Here is a 16752-nt window from a genome sequence, read left to right as displayed (position 1 = left end):
CGAATTCTTCCAGTGTAATCGAGCGCAAAGAACAGAGGAGAAAAACATGATAGGGTTCAGGGAGTGTGGAATATGAAGTGTTACGTTTTTCTTTCTCTCCTTTGAATGCAAGCGTTTTGTATGCTAAAAGAAAACATTACGCGTGAAGGGAGACTCGTGTCAATACACACATTTGGGGTTACCCACGTTAGGCGTTCACGTAGGCAGCTTCGTTAGTGTTCCATCAGTGGAGTTAACGGGAGGGTAACATTGAATCGGTTTTGGAATGTTGGCGATATAAATAGGACGAATGAAACGTTAGGGACAATTATAGGACTTACTCCAAACGTTGGGGACAAAAACAATACTTTACTCAATTCCTAAAATCTCTAGAAAACCCTAAGTACCCCCAAAAAATCCTAGATAACCCTAAAAACCCTAAAAAATCCTAGAAAATTCTAAAAGCCTTAGAAAACCATAAAAAATCCTAGAAAATACTAAAAATGTCTAGATAATCCTAAAAAATCTTTGAAAATTCTAAAACACCCTAGAAAATGCAAGATAACCATAGTAAATCCTAGAAAATCTTAGAAAACCCTTGAAAATCCTAAAAACCCTAAAAAGCCCATAGAAAACACTAAAAAATCTTAGCAAACCCTAGAAAACCCAAAAAAACCCCAAAAAAACTTAGAAAACCCAAACAAAACTCTAGAAAATCCTGAAAAACCCTAGAAAATCCAAAAAATCCAAGAAAACCTTAGATAACCCTAAAAAATCCTAGAGAACCCTAGAAAATCCTAAAAACCCTAAGTACCCTAAAAACCCTAGAAAACCCTAAAAGACGCTAGAAAACCCTAAAAACCTAGAAAAATTTTAAAAACCCTAAAAAACTCAGGAAACCCCTAGAGAATCTTATAAACCCTAGAAAATCCTAGAAAATACTAGAACACCTAGAAAATCTTAGAAAACCCTAAAGAACGCAAGAAACCCCTGAAAAAATCCTAGAGAATTCAAGAAAACCCTAGAAAATCCCAGATAACCCTTGAAAACTCTAGATTATCCTAGATAACCCTAGAAAACCTTGGATAACCCTAGAAAACCCAAAAAAATACTAAAAATCCCTAGAAATTCCAAAAAACCCTAGAAGATCTTAAAAATTCTAGAAAATTCTAGAAAATCATAGAAAATCCTAGAAAAGCCTAAAAATACCTAGAAAACCGTAAAAATCCTAGAAAATGCTAGATAACCCTAGAATACTCTAGAAAACCCAAAACAACCCTAGAAAATCCTAAAAATTCTAGAAAATCCTAAGAAATCCTAGAAAACCCTAGATAACCCTAGAAAACCCTAAAAAATCCTAGAGAACACTAGAAAACCTTAAAAACCCTAAAAAACCCTAGAAAACCCTAGAAAATTTTAAAAATCCCCTAGAAAATCCTAAAAAACTATAGAAATCCTTAAAAAACCTAGAAAACCCTAAAAACCCTATAAGACCCTAGAAAACCCTAAAGAATTCAAGAAAACCTTAAAAACTTTAGAAAACCCTAGTAAACTCGCACCGAAAAAATGACAATGTTTGGTTGATCCATTTTAGAGCGCGTGCGGCTGAACCCTAAACCCTAAACTCCAAACTCCAAATCCCAAACCCTGATGACTATCGCATCTCGGTTATCAGAGGCGACCAAAGAGCGAGAACAGGTATTTAGTGGCAAGGGACGTTGAAACCATGTCCGAACCATTGCTGATGCCAAGAATTTAATGAATTTTCTGTTCCGTATAACATCTTTCGTATAACATTTTTTAATATTTCACATCTTGAATACATTATAGCTTTAAGCTTGGTTTTAAGAATGTTACAGGTAATGATTCCTCTAATAAAATGGCACATATTAAGGGGAGCTATGTGACAAAGAAAAGGGGAGGATCCAAAACCTTCAAGGGAGTACTCTTAATCCTTACCCTTTTTCAATTCATTTTTAATAATATTTGTCATCAAGGGGGAGATTGTTGAGTTTGAAAAACTCTAAATTATTATGATGATCAAACATTAATTAAAAAGGGATTAAAATACATAATTGGTAACTTAATTGTATTGTGATGATAAATTGGTTGATTAACAATTTTGGTGTATGCAGATTTTGTGACTGGGCCAAAAATTAAACAAGCCCAATGTGATGATAATATTCAACTTTGTGCAAAAATGCCAAAAATGGTTGCAATCTGTTTCAGCCAGAGAGGAAGATCTGTTAGGTGAAGCTCGTTTCTACTTTTTCTTCATCCATCACAGAAGGTAGCTACTGTAACTACGTGGAGGAGGAAGCAGAAGTGTAGCAGATGGAGCTGTCAAGGATCAAGTGTTCATCAAGGGTCAGAAATCCTTCTTGGGGACCAAGTCAAGATGGAAGGCTCAGATTAATGAAGTTTGATGAGAAGGAATGAGAGAGAGGTAATTGCATGTTGGTTTTAACTTTTGGTTCCCTCTCTTCTCTCTCTGTGCGAACTGGTTTTGGTGTTGAAGAAGAAGAAGTTGGCTCGGTTGAACCGTTTTAACCTTGGAAGCTTCCCCTTCTATAATAAGGGCAAATGGCCAAGGCTTGAGACAAGGATAGAAAGCACAGAGTTCTCATAGCTTCCCAAGCTAACAGAAGATCTTCTTCTTCAATGTGTTTCATTTTGTATTTTCTTTAGTTTTGTCTGTCTGAGTCTCATGGTGAAAAAGGTAAACAGTGAAGTTTGTAAAAAAAATCCAGTGAGTGAAAAAAGGCAGAGTGTACAAAATTAAAGAAAAGGCCATAGGTGTCTTAGAGGTCCTTTGGACATCTATGTGTTGTGTATCATGATTCTATGGAAATCCCTTGTAAGTTGGGTTAGCACTTAGCAGTTGAAAAGCTTGGTAGGTGACCAAGTCAAGTTTAGGATTGGGAATAGATTTTGGACTTGTCCGGGATAGGAAGGGTAGTTCCTAGGGAAGAATTGGTGTCTGTAATCAGGTTGATTATAGTGAAATTTCGTCACTGTTGTGATGAAGACTGGACGTAGGCTGTATTGCACTTAGCAGCTGAACCAGGATACTTCTTGGTGTGAATCTCTCTTTCTCTTCTACTCCATTGCTGTTTCTGTTGCATAGGAGACAAAATTAAAAAATATCTCTTCATCGATTACGAGACAAAAAGAAAAAATCTCTTAACCAGTGACGAGACAAAAAGCAGAAAAATCTCCTGAAGGTTCTCTAAAAGGTAAAAAGCGTTCTCAAACAAAAAAAAATGGGCTAAGATTCAATCTCTCCTTCTCTTAGCCACTAATTACTATCACTTGTAAATTCTAATATGTACCTTCAAACAATTAAACCCTTTATCAAATTTTTCATTTTAAAAAATTTAAATTTAATTAGTAATTTTTTTAAGTCATACACTATTACTCACATACGCTCACTTACCCACATACACCAATTACAACCCTACCATTTTTAGGATTTGAATCTGGGTATGACTGTCTAAGAGATAACAAACTTTGTCAATGGTAATTTATTACCCAAAAGCTGGAAATAAATTCTTTTAATTGTTAAAAAAAATTGAAAGAGTAAATGTGATCTTTAATCTTTTATTATTCTTTTTCTCATTTTTTTTGTTTCATTTATAAAATTAATGATAAAAAATTATATATTACTCTTTTAATTGTTAAAAAAATTAAAAAGATTCATTTTTTCCAAAGCTCAACCACAAATTTAATGGCGTAAGAGATAATATAATCATTTATCACTTTTCAAAGCCCAACGAATAGTGATGCGATGGATGGGGACAAAATATCTAATAACAGCCCAATTTGATACAACTTTTTGGAAAGACTCTTGAGAAATACAAATATTGCAGTTTGAGACCTAATTTAGATATAACACACACACATATATATATAACCAAGATGGGTTGGTCTAGTGGTTAGTTTACTAGTCTGCTTAAGCAAGTGTTGGGGGTTCGAATCCCGCCTTGTGCATGCAGCAATCCACTGGCCAGCGACAAACCCTTAAATGGAGTTCAGTACCTTGATTTTGATAAAAAGTAAGTTTGTGTTAAAGTGATTTATGTTTGGTAATTTTTATATCAAAATTGATTATTCTAAAATAAATGTTGTTTGGTTTATACTATTCAAAATTACTTTTAGATAAAAATTACTAAAATAGACCTCAACTTAAATAATTTTTTTATATTATCCTATCATTTTAATTTAGATATTTAAATAGATCTTATTAGTTAATTTTATAATAAAATTAATATTTACTTACTAAAATAAAAATAACATATAAAAATAGATAAAATATATTTTTAAATAAAAATGAAACAATATAAATTTTAGATATATATATATATATATAAAAGAATATTTAATCAAATATGTTACATTTTTAAGTATTAACTTGTTCGTGAAGAGGACTTCCGGATGGTTCGGGTGGTTCGTTGGAGGAGATGAGAACGCTTTGATCAGGATCTCGCGGGGTTCGGAGGTGCCGGGTAGCCGAGCTCTTGTTGTGGAAAAAAGGGGGGGTGCCACCTGCAAGGACACTCCGACGCTCTAGTCAGCTAGTGTGCAAGCGGGGAAATGGTTAGGTGGAAAAGTGTGACGTACCTTGGGGGAAGGGCTGTCCTTCCCCTTATATATCGTGTCAGACGTGGGCCCTGTGGGGGTAGGCCCACTTTCTCCAAGGCGTTTCCTCACAGCTACGGATGAGCTGTGCATGACGCGTGTCAGAGTCGGTTTGGGAACGCTTCGCTCAACCGTCCGGGTCGGGTAGTGCTCAAGCCGGGTCGACCCGCTGAAGTTTGGGCCAGGCCGTTACAGTGCCCCCACCGCCGACAATCGACCGTATGGGTCGTTGGAGGCGAGTTCTTTCTCTCTCTGTTGTCGCGAGGTCGATCGTTCGTGTGGGAGACGCGCTACTCGTATGCGTGCCCGTTCGCAATTCAGGGCGTTCTTTTGTCGCCTCATTTCTCGCGAGGGGCATTAAATGCTCATTAAGGATTGAAAAAACCCATGCGTGTAAAGACAGTTCTGCCCCCAGGCCTTTCGCGCTTCCACTAAAGCAGTTTTAAACAGTTTTACGTTTTGCTCTTCTTCTACTTGCTTTTCTGATCATATTGCTTCTTCCTTCTTCCTGCGCTCCCATCACTTAGAAGTTCTTCTCATTGCTCCAGCACGCTTCGTTCTTGTCTGAATTTTCTCGATCATCTAGGTAACCACTTTTTCCTTCTGCTTCAATGGTTGTTTGCATGTTTGTTATAAGCATTTTTCCTGTGCTTGCTCTTTCTTGTTGTTCATGGACGCATTTTCATAGACGCATTTTCTTTTTATCGACTATGGTGTGCCATGGGGGGATTGCGTTATTGTTCTGGTCTCGGTTTTGTTTGGTCCCCCTTGTGGTCATGGCACGTGGGGTTTCTTTGGATTTTTCCTGGCTTCCGACCTCACGGACTAACCGTGCGGTGCCCCCACTGTAGGTATGCCTCGTGTTGTTAGCCGAGCTTCTAGCTCCGCCGCGGGTTATGACCCGTATGCGTGGGTGGTTTCCGACCTCATGAACTCTCCCAATCAGATGGGTGAGGAGGAGCTCACGGAATTTCGCCAGGCCGAGTATCTTTGTGGGGGTACCGACGAGGAGGCGAACTATGACGTTTATGTCCCCGCCCCTCACGAGCGACTTTATGAGATTAATTTTAATGCCCCCCGGGTTGCCGATTGGATCTGGTTTTACAAGGCCATGTTCACTCAGGTTGGGGTTCGCATCCCCTTTTTCCCCTTTCAGATGAGCCTCCTAAATCGAATTTCGGTGGCACCATCTCAATTACATCCGAACAGCTGGGCTTCCATCCGCTGCTTCGAGATGGTGTGCGAGTACTTAGAGCTGCCGATCTCTGTCGACGTCTTCCTCTTTTTCTTTAATCTAACGAACCCTTCGAAGGAAGGGAAACACAAGAAAGGGTTCATGTCCTTTCGGTCTGCCCAAGGCCGGAGGATCTTTGGTTTGTTCGAGGACTCTTACCATGGGTTCAAGGACAAGTATTTTAAGGTCCGCCCGGTCAAGGGTCATCACCCTTTTTGGTTGTCTTTGGAAAAGGAGCGCCTCATCCCGACGTATTGGAGCTTCGGGGCGGGGTCTAATCCTTTTATCAAGGTTACTTATAAAGGGATGTCGGCTGTGGATCGGCGGATAGCCGACATATTGTGGGCGGTTCTTGGGAGAAACAATGTGAATCCTCATCTCCTCATGGGTAATCGGGAGGCCGCCCGAGATTATATCCGTGAGTTTCTCTTGTCGTGTAGTCGCTTGTTTAAATGTTCCATTGCTGCTTCCACTAACTTGTTCATTTTTCAATTTGTTGTCTGTAGTAGGACATTCTGCCGAAGTGACCGGCATGGATAACTTGTATCAAACCTTTCCTCAGGACGACGAGGGTGAGGAGACTGGAGGACAGCAGGCGACGGTTCCTCCAGAAATGCCTCCTCCCGACGTCGACGCGTCCACGAAGGCCGCCACCCCGACTTCCGCACCCCCAATTCCTCCAGAAATTCCTATTCCTGGGCACTCGTCTTCCTCACGTCGGGAGGAAAAGGAAGAGCTGTCCGTCATCCCTACTCCCAAGAGACAGAGGTCACAGTCTAGTCCCGAGGGGGTTTTGACTGTCATGGAAAGGAATTTTGACGCTGAGACGTTCATAGATGCCCACCTGCTTCCGGGCACAGAGGATCATTTCCATGGCACCGACCTCTCGGGGCAGGCTCGGTGGATGTACTGCACCCTCCTTCGCGGCGCGGCCATAGCCCGAAAGGCTGAGTTTGAACTCTCTGGTATGGCCTCGCTTCGTCGGAAGCTTGAATCTGTGGTTGATGCCAAGAACAAGTACAAAACCCAAGTTAAAACACTTCAGGATCAGTTGGTTGAAGCGGGGAATAAGCTTGACGCCGCCGAGAAAAAGACTGCTTCGGCAGAGGAGAAATTGAAAACTACCGACGCCTCTGTATCTCGTTTAACGGAGCAGGAGATGACCTTGAGGAGCCAATTGAGTGCCGCGCAAGGTCGGGTGTCCGTTCTGGAGAAAGAGCGGGACGAAGCGGTGGCGGCCGCCAAGGCTGCTCGGGAGGAGGCCGAGTTGTTCAAGCAAAAGCACAAGGAGGTTAAGGAGCAGGGCAAGAACGCAATTTTCATGACTGAAGATGCCCTCAAAGCTCTAGTGAAGATTGTTTCTCCGGATTTTGACGTGTCGGCAATTGGTGTTTTCAAGACCATCAAGGATGGGAAGATTGCTGATATGCCGAAGAAATAGTGTTTGTACTATCGAATTCTTCTTTTTGTTGAACCTTTGTACTGCGACTTTTGGTGCCCGTTAATGGGCTTATGGGATCGTTTGCCCGCACGTTTAATTTCTTGTTTTACTTGCTGTTGATTTACTCGCGTTTCCGTTTTCTCGCGTTTGCCGTTTATGGCGTTCTTTCTTGTTATGGTCGTTTATCGTGTTTTTGATCTGAGGGGCTCCCGGGGTGATCAGTCCCGAGGCCGCGTATCCTTGTTTTCATAGTGGTCGCTCAAAAAGTTAGAAATAATGAGATAACATAGGCAAATATAGCATGTGGTAATTGGACAAGTTCAATCATTGTAAGGACATTGAAGTGCTATTACAAAATAAATGGCTTAGGAATAAATCCTTCTTAAGTTATCTGCATTCCATGTCCTCGGGACCTCTTTGCCGTTGAGTCTTTCTAGCTTGTATGCTCCTCTACCAATTACCTCTTTGATTCGGTATGGTCCTTCCCAGTTCGCTGCTAGTTTGCCTTCTCCCGGGGTAGATGGGCCGATGTCGTTACGCCTCAGGACGAGGTCATTTTCTTCGAACTTTCTTTTGAGCGCTTTGGCATTGTAGCGTAAGGCCATTCTTTGTTTTAGCGCCGCTTCAACCAGATGGGCCATTTCCCTGGTTTCTTCTATCAGGTCCTTCTCGACAGTTTCCTCTACTCCCTTCAGGAGTAATCGTGGGCTCGGCTCCCCGATCTCTACGGGTATCACTGCATCTGACCCGTACGTTAGTCGGAAGGGTGTCTCTTTAGTGGAGGATTGCTCAGTTGTTCGGTAGGACCAGAGGACCGAGGCGAGCTCGTCGGCCCAAGCGCCTTTCTTGTTATCCAGCCGCTTCTTGAGCCCTAGCAGGATGATCTTATTTGCGGACTCGACCTGCCCGTTTGTCTGTGGGTGTTCCACCGAGGAGAATCTCTGCTTTATACCCAGGCCTGTGAGGAATTCTGTGAACTTCTTGTCGGTGAACTATGTCCCATTGTCCGAGATGACGACTTCCGGGATACCAAATCGTGTTATGACTTGTCTCCACATGAATTTCCTGCAATTGGACGAGGATATGCTGGCTAGTGGTTCGGCCTCTATCCATTTTGTGTAGTAGTCGATAGCGACTATAAGGTATTTGACTTGCCCCGGGCCGACGGGAAAAGGTCCTAAGAGGTCGACTCCCCATAGCGAGAACGGTCGAGAGGACGTTAGCAAGCTGAGCTCAGAGGCTGGCGCACGATGGAAGTTGGTGTTTTCTTGGCACTTGACACACTTCTTAACAAATTCCTTGCAGTCAGCCATCATCGATGGCCAATAATATCCGGCTCGGATTAACTTCCTCGCTAGGGCTTTGCCTCCTATATGGTGGCCGCAGCATCCTTCATGGACTTCCCTGAGGACGTAATCCGTCTGGTCGGGGTGCAAACACTTCAGTAGGGGATGATTGAATCCTTTCCTGAACAGCTGACCCTAGATGATGGCATATCTGGCGGCTTCCCTTCTTAGCTTTTTGACATCTTTTTCGTTGTCGGGGAGCTTGCCGTTTTCTAAGAAGTCGATAATGGGATCCAACCAGGAGGGGTTTAGCTTCGAGAGGTGTAGTGTGACTGCCGGCTCTTTCATCTTTCCCTGGATTAGAGATCGGTTGCCCTCTCCCGGTTTGGTGCTAGCTAATTTCGACAAGAGGTCTGCCCGTGTGTTCTTTTCTCTCGGAACGTGCTGGATCGTGACTTCTTCAAACTTTCAGCTCAAGTCCTTGACTTTTTCCAAGTATTTCTGTAACAGCGAGTCCCTAGCTTGATAGCTCCCGTTCACTTGGGAGGTGACGATTTGCGAATCGCTGCATATCTCCAACCTCGTTGCCCCGACTTCTGCTGCTAAGGTTAAGCCTCCTATAAGGGCTTCGTACTCTGCTTGGTTATTTGAAACGGGGAATTTGAACTTAATTGACTGTTCATACACGACTCCAGCTGGGCTTTCCAGGATTATCCCAGCGCCCCCGAACGTTTGGTTGGAGGCTCCGTCTACGTGGAGCTTCCACCGTGTGTTCGTGTCTTCGACCGGATCCCCCGCTACTTCTACTAGAAAATCTGCCATCGCCTGCGCTTTGATGGCTTGCCGGGGTTCGTATCATACGTCATATTGGGAAAGTTCAATGGACTAGGTCATCATTCTTCCCGCCAAGTCGGGTTTTTGGAGCACTTGCCGGATCCCCTGGTCCGTTCTTACGACAATCTAGTGACTTTGGAAGTATTGCTTTAACCTCCGCGAAGAGGTCAGGAGTGCCAGAGCTAGCTTTTCCAATTTGTTATATCTCAACTCTGCCCCTTGTAGGGCCCTGCTGACAAAATAGACTGGTTATTGCACCCTCCCTTCTTCTCGTACCAAAACTGCGGCCAGGGCTTCTCCTGTTATGGCGAGGTACAGGTATAATGGCTCCCCGTACTTTGGCTTCCCGAGGACCGGGGGTGCCGCCAGGATTTCCTTAAAGTGCCGAAAGGCTTCCTCGCATGCGGGCGTCCACTCGAACGCTATTCCTTTCTTCATGAGGTTAAAGAATGGTAAGGCCTTTATTGCCGACGCTCCGAGAAATCGTGATAATGAGGCCAGCTGTCCTGCCAACCTTTGGACGTCCTTGATACTGCCTGGGCTCTTCATTTGGAGTATCGCCTGGCACTTCTCCGGGTTGGCTTCTACCCCTCTTTGAGTTATCATGAATTCGAGGAATTTTCCAGCTTCCATGGCGAAAGCACACTTGAGGGGGTTCAGCCTCATGCCATGTTGTCGAAGGGACGCGAATACACTCGCCAGATCGTTCAGGAGGTCGTCAGGTCGTGTTGTTTTCGCGAGGATGTCGTCCACGTAGACTTCAACTGTCTTCCCTATGAGGTCGTGGAATATCCTATTCATTAGCCTTTGGTAAGTTGCCCCTGCATTTTTTAGGCCGAATGGCATCACCTTATAACAGAAAGTTCCCCTCAGCGTTATGAACGCCGTCTTGTCTTCGTCTGGACGGTGCATCGGTATCTGGTTGTAACCGGAGTAGGCGTCCATGAAGCTCAGATATCGGTATCCCGCCGCAGCATCGACGAGTGCGTCTATGTTAGGGAGGGGGAAGCAATCCTTGGGACATGCTTTGTTGAGGTCAGAGTAGTCTACGCACATTCTCCACTTGCCGTTGTGCTTTTTTACTAGAACTACATTCGAGAGCCATGTCGAGTAGTCTACTTCTCGTATAAAACCTGCTTCTAGGAGGCTGGCCGTCTGCTTGGCCACCTCCTCTGCCCTCTCCGCCGACATTTTTCTCCTCCGTTGGGCTACTGGACGTGCTTCCGCCTTGACGGCTAAATGATGCGACATAATTTTTGGGTCTATGCCCGGCATGTCGGCCGGTGTCCAGGCGAACAAGTCCCTATTGGCTCTTATCATTTCGACCAAGGGCTCCTTCAACTCGTGCGGGAGGTTCTTGTTGACGAACGTGAATCTTTCCTCCGCGTCGCCGATCATGAACTTCTCCAGATCCCCTTCTGGTTCCGGCCTGGGTTTGTCGTCTACTCTGGCATCTAGGTCGGCTAGGAACACGCCGGACGCCTCCTTGGACTTCTTTCTTAGGGAGAGGCTGGCATTGTCACAAGCGACCGCCGTCTCAAGATCTCCTCTTACGGACCCTATAGATCCGTCATCGGTAACGAACTTCATGACTAGCAGTTCATGACTAGCAGCTTTGTGTTGATTATGGCCTCGAAATCGTTGATCGTCTTCCTTCCCAAGATGATATTATAGGCGGTGGAGTCTCGGAGGATCACGAACTCGGCCATCGCCGATCTTCGGCCCTGGGATTGTCCCACTGAGATTGGCAGGGATATTACTCCGTCTGGTTTGATGAAATGGTCGCCCAACCCAATGACCCCGTGTTGGTGAGTCGTCAAATCGGCGTCCCTTAGTCCCAGTGCGTCGAATACATTGCGGAACATGATGTTCGAGTCCACCCCAGTGTCAACAAGGATGCGTTTGACGAGACCGGTTCCCACTCTGGCCGTGATGACCATGGGTGGATTTTCCGGGGCGTCGTCGAACCATAGGTCTTCCGGGCCGAAAGAAATGAATGGAGGCTTCTTAGAGTTTCGCGTCGACGAGGAGGAGATCGACAATATCTTTGCGTCTTTCTTGTGTGCCGATATGGATCTTGGTGCGGCGTTTTTGGCCGTCACCACGTTTATCACAGTGAGGCCGTGATCTCCGTCTTCTGGTTCTTGTCGTCGCTTTGCCGAACGGCTTTTGCCTTCTTCGTCTTGGTCGCGATAACGTCTCCTTGGCTCCCTGATTAAGTGGGAGAATGCTGCTAGTTTACCTTCCCTTATCGCTTGTTCTAGTGCATCTTTTAGGTCAAAACAGTCCTGCGTTAGGTGACCGTAGCCTTTGTGGTAATCGCAATAGAGGTTTTTGTTCCCTCCAGTGCGGTCCTTGAGTGGTCGGGGCTTCGGCAGGATTCCTTTCTCGGCTATTTGTTGGTAAACTTCCACGATGGGAAGAGTGAGTGGAGTGTAGTTGGTGAATTTCCCGACTCGGGGGAATGTCAAGGCGCCTCTTCCCTGGTTCGTTCCTTTAGCCTTTCCCCGTTGCCCTGTTGCCGGGGTTGATTGTAGCTGGACTGCCGTTTGTTGGCAGCCACAACTCGGCTGACTTCCTCGTCATTTATGTACTCTTTGGCTACCGTCTGGATCTCGTGCATCATCCAAACCGATTTCGTGGTAAGATGTTTTCGGAAGTTCTCGTTGAGGAGGCCGTTCGTCAGGCAAAGACTGGCCACCGAATCGGTTAGGCCGTCGATTTCTAAGCATTCATCGTTGAACCGATCCAGGTACCTCCTGGTCGGCTCTCCTTGTCTCTGGGTTACCCCCAGAAGGTTGATCGGGTGCTTTGCCTTTGCTATTCGTGTTGTAAATTGGGCCAGGAATGCACGGCTGATGTCCGAGAAACTGTAGATGGATCCCTGCAGGAGGCCGTTAAACCACCTGATCGCGGGTCCCGCTAAGGTTACCGGGAAGGCACGGCATCTTACCTCGTCCCCTACTCCCTTCAGGTTCATCCTGGCCTCGAAGGCCGTGAGGTGTTCTAGAGGGTCTTGAGTTCCGTCGTACCTCATGTCCGTTGGTTTGTCGAAGTGTTTCGGCAACCGGACTTCGAGGATAGATCGGTGGAATGGGGTGGCGCCCATTATCACAGGTTGTCGTGTCCTCGCGGATCTCCCTTCCCCGTCTTCGCGATCTCGTGTCGCTTGGCGGGTTAACCTGCCCCGGGAGTAGATGATCGTGTCATTTCGTCTTCTCGGGATCAGAGACTCCTCGCGCGTGCTCTCCGCTTCCGTTCGGGATGCGGGGGTACGCCGCGGGCGGCTTCGGTGGGAGTCTCCCTCTTCGCTTTCAGGGGATGGGGTGTAGCTGGGATCGGTGGTTCGTCCGTCCCGCTCCTGGTCGCCCAACTGTCGCTCTAGGTTCTGGACCCTATGGCGTAGCTCCTGCATTATTATGGCGCTGTCACCGCCCGTTCCCCCGAAGGGTCGTGTCCTCGTGTGCTGTTCTGTGTGTTGTCGGGGGGACCTCCGCCGCCCCCTTAGTGAGGCGACGGAGGCTGCCCCCTCCGCTCCGGCTCCTCGGGCTTGGTCTCCGGGACCCAGCGCGACTTCCATTTAAGCGTTTCCCACAGACGGCGCCAATGTTCGTGAAGAGGACTTCCGGATGGTTCGGGTGGTTCGTTGGAGGAGATGAGAACGCTTTGATCAGGATCTCGCGGGGTTCGGAGGTGCCGGGTAGCCGAGCTCTTGTTGTGGAAAAAAGGGGGGGTGCCACCTGCAAGGACACTCCGACGCTCTAGTCAGCTAGTGTGCAGGCGGGGAAATGGTTAGGTGGGAAAGTGTGACGTACCTTGGGGGAAGGGCTGTCCTTCCCCTTATATATCGTGTCAGACGTGGGCCTTGTGGGGGTAGGCCCACTTTCTCCAAGGCGTTTCCTCACAGCTGCGGATGAGCTGTGCATGACGCGTGTCAGAGTCGGTCTGGGAACGCTTCGCCCAACCGTCCGGGTTGGGTAGTGCTCAAGCCGGGTCGACCCGCTGAAGTTTGGGCCAGGCCGTTACATAACTAAAAATGTACTTTAATATTTTTTTTACATCGTATTCTTATTCTAGTACTCTCAATAATCGTATTCTTAATATTAATCCAACGTTTATAATTTTATTATTATCTACGATTAATTTTTTATTTAATTTATTTTTTTACTGGAAGCATAATCTATATTATAAAAAATTATACTAAAACATAGTATATGAGAATTACAATTATAAAAGAGAGTACTAAAAATAATTAAAAAATAAATATTTACTTTATAGTAATTGAAATAAATATAAAAAATCTTGAAGATCTTTTTATTAGTATATTTTTAGTATTTTTAGTACTCTTTTTTTAGTATGCTATAATTTTTTACTATTATTATTATTTATAGTTAAATTTTTGTTTAATTTACTTTACCTAATAGAATCAATAAATTATATTATAAAAAGATAATAACAAACATAATACACAAAAATCATAATTATAAAAGTGTATAATATCAAACAAACAGTTAAAAAAATAAAAAATAGAAAAATAGAGCTCATATAAATAGAAATAACAAGAATTTTATAAATAATATAATAACATACATGAAGGATAAAATTGGTAAAAGATAAATACATGGTAGTATCCATGGCCAAAAGCCCGTTGGTAAAACGTAGAAGCTAAAATAGTTGCTTCTTGTAAACGTTGGTTTTGGCAGCGAAATCACTTCTGTGTTAATGGAAAAAAAGTTTGCCAAACCAAAAATTGAAGCTTTCAAGAAGTCTAAACATGCTTCTTCTCTTTTAACGAGTTTCTCAAACACACCCATAGTGTGCGAATGAATAGTGTACATGACAAGAGAAAAATTCAAAAAAAATTATTTTATATTTTATAAATCGAAAAGACTACACGATCAACGGAGATTGGTCTAAGTGATAAACGGTTTGAATTCGCTTAAACAAATCTCAAGTTCGAGATAATACATGCAAACTCATCTACCACAATCTACCACAAATATGCTTTCAGCTTTCAATTTTTAACAATTAAAGATACTTTTTAAAGTATCCATAAAAATGAATTTATACATTTTAAAAATGCCTCTGAAAACTAATTTTAAGAATCTACTTTTAAAAATACAAATTTTACTAAGCCAGAACTTAAGGCTTATGAAAAGTTGCAAACTACTATCCTTATTAGATTATATTTATAGGGCATTTAAGTGGGAATTAAAACCCAGTAAAAGACTATCTTAAAAGGAACGAAGTCTTAATTGGTTTTCTAGTGCTGCCTTCACTACTATCATCTGTAGAACCTAAAACTAAAAGGTCACTGCGTAGAACCTACTGGTGTAAGCTATACATAGGTTTGCGTTAAGATGAGGAAAAAGAAGTCAACTACAACTAGGATATAGGTAGGGCTAGCAATATATACCCTATTCGTAGGGCTGATAATATATATCCTATATATATCCGTTCGAGTAGGGTTGTCCACCCAATTCGCTGCAGGTAGGGTAGGGTGCAGTGCGAGTTTGCCTGCGAGTAAGGTAGGAGTGGATCCTCACGAATGATATCCAGTGCTTAATCTAACCATTCATTACTCTCTCTTATTTATTTCTGGTTCCAGTTATAGAATTAAAGGTGGAAAATCACACTGTATCTTGTCAAGTGTTAAAAAAATTGGAAATGATCCATTTCCGAATAAGGTAGGATATGGGTTCAGGTTATAACCCTACTCGTATCTCTAATATATTATATAATATATATTTTAAGTTATGTATATAATGAAAAAAAGTGAATGTTAAATTCACAATCTTTTTATAAAAATTTGAAATAACTACTAAACTAGTTGATGATCATATTATTTGTAATTTTATGTTAAATTTTTTTAAAATTTTATTATTTTTAATTTTAATTTAAATTTAATTTTTAATTTCTATTTTATTAATATGTATAAAATTTGGAATAGTCAAATTTTATATTTACTTGAAAAATTTTTAGAGGATCGGGTAGAATAAAATTTAGAACTTTAGAATGCAGATAAGATTAAAGTTGAGATTCTCAACCCGCATGTAAGATGGGACCCGATTAAATGCTCCTTATAACTTTTGGAGTATGAAACTCCATAAACAAAATAAATAACAAAGTTGTATTTTGTTTGTTTTTATCATTATTATTTGCATTTATTTTTGTGTTGGGCTAATGGACTAGTATACTAAAAACAAATTAATTTGAGCTAGGGGTTTTTCATAATTTTGTGCGATAAAATAAATCTGGGCCATTATTATTTTGATTTGATATTAGATTATTATAAAATTAAAAAAAAAATAAAAAGACGAATATTTTTTTAGAATTGATATGAGAAGATTAAAATATCATTTAAAAGTAACAGAAAATTTAATTTAATTTCAAAAAAAGTAAAATAAATTTGTAATAAAATTTAAAAAGACAAAAATAGTAAAATGTTTTTTTAAGATTAGAGTTATTTAATTATTTTAAAAATTAAAAATTTATATTATATTTTAAAACGATAAAAATACTCTTTTTAAAGAATAACATTAAAATTTAAAAGTCTAAAATATTTATTTAGTATTAATGGTCTTTTCAAATGGTTTAAAAATTAGAATTTGTCCTAAATATTAAAAAAATGAAAATATACTATTTAAAATTAATCTTGAAAAGACTAAATATCCTTTTAAGATTATTGTTTTTTAATTAAATTATAATATTAAAATTTAAATTTAATTTTAAAAAATTACGATACATTTTTAGATCATTTTAAAATGACAAAAATACTAGTTATATAATCAAGGCTGTTTTATTAATTTAAAAGAAGAAATTTGTATTTGGTTTTAATAGATCCAAATACATTATTTAGTATTCAGTTTAAGGTTAAATCACTTTGTCAGCTTTTATAATTTTACTAAATTTGTAGTTAAGTATTTATAGTTTAAAAGTTTTCAATTGATTTCTTACACTATTTTAAAATAGAATACCGGAATAATTAAAATAGAGACAAAATTTGAAGATAGTTTAAAAACATATCAAGAATAGAAGAATAGAAAATGATGAATGACATATAACGTCGAACAAGACACCGGTGACAGTGGTAAATAGCGGTGATAGATTTGGTTAGAAGTGAAATTTGAAAAAGAGAGCTATGAATAGGAATATGTTTATTTTTATTAAATTAAAATTAAGTTATTAATTAAATTATATTTATTTAAATTTTAATTTAAAAATTTTATAATTTTAAATTTTAAATTATGTGAACAAAATTATATTAAATAAAAATAAAAATATATTAGTAAGATCTACTGTAATGAGTTTATGAAATTCTAAAACAAAATAAATCTTAA

At 41.5% G+C, this 16752-nt stretch overlaps 1 protein-coding gene across 1 annotated transcript; it reads right to left on the bottom strand.

The window, feature by feature from the left end:
* Positions 1-11004: 11004 nt before the first annotated feature.
* LOC107479145 (uncharacterized) lies at positions 11005-12992 on the bottom strand. The gene is made up of 2 exons (XM_016099296.1): positions 11927-12992; positions 11005-11819 (listed from the first exon to the last, which is right to left on the bottom strand). The coding sequence occupies exons 1-2, from the start codon at positions 12990-12992 to the stop codon at positions 11005-11007; spliced, it is 1881 nt and encodes a 626-aa protein (XP_015954782.1).
* Between the last annotated feature and the right edge of the window lie 3760 nt (positions 12993-16752).

This window comes from Arachis duranensis, chromosome 1 (assembly GCF_000817695.3).
Source record: "Arachis duranensis cultivar V14167 chromosome 1, aradu.V14167.gnm2.J7QH, whole genome shotgun sequence".
Lineage (NCBI taxonomy): Eukaryota > Viridiplantae > Streptophyta > Magnoliopsida > Fabales > Fabaceae > Arachis > Arachis duranensis.
The sequence above is the reverse complement of the archived record's forward strand: the minus strand, read 5'-3'. Positions and strand labels throughout refer to the sequence as shown.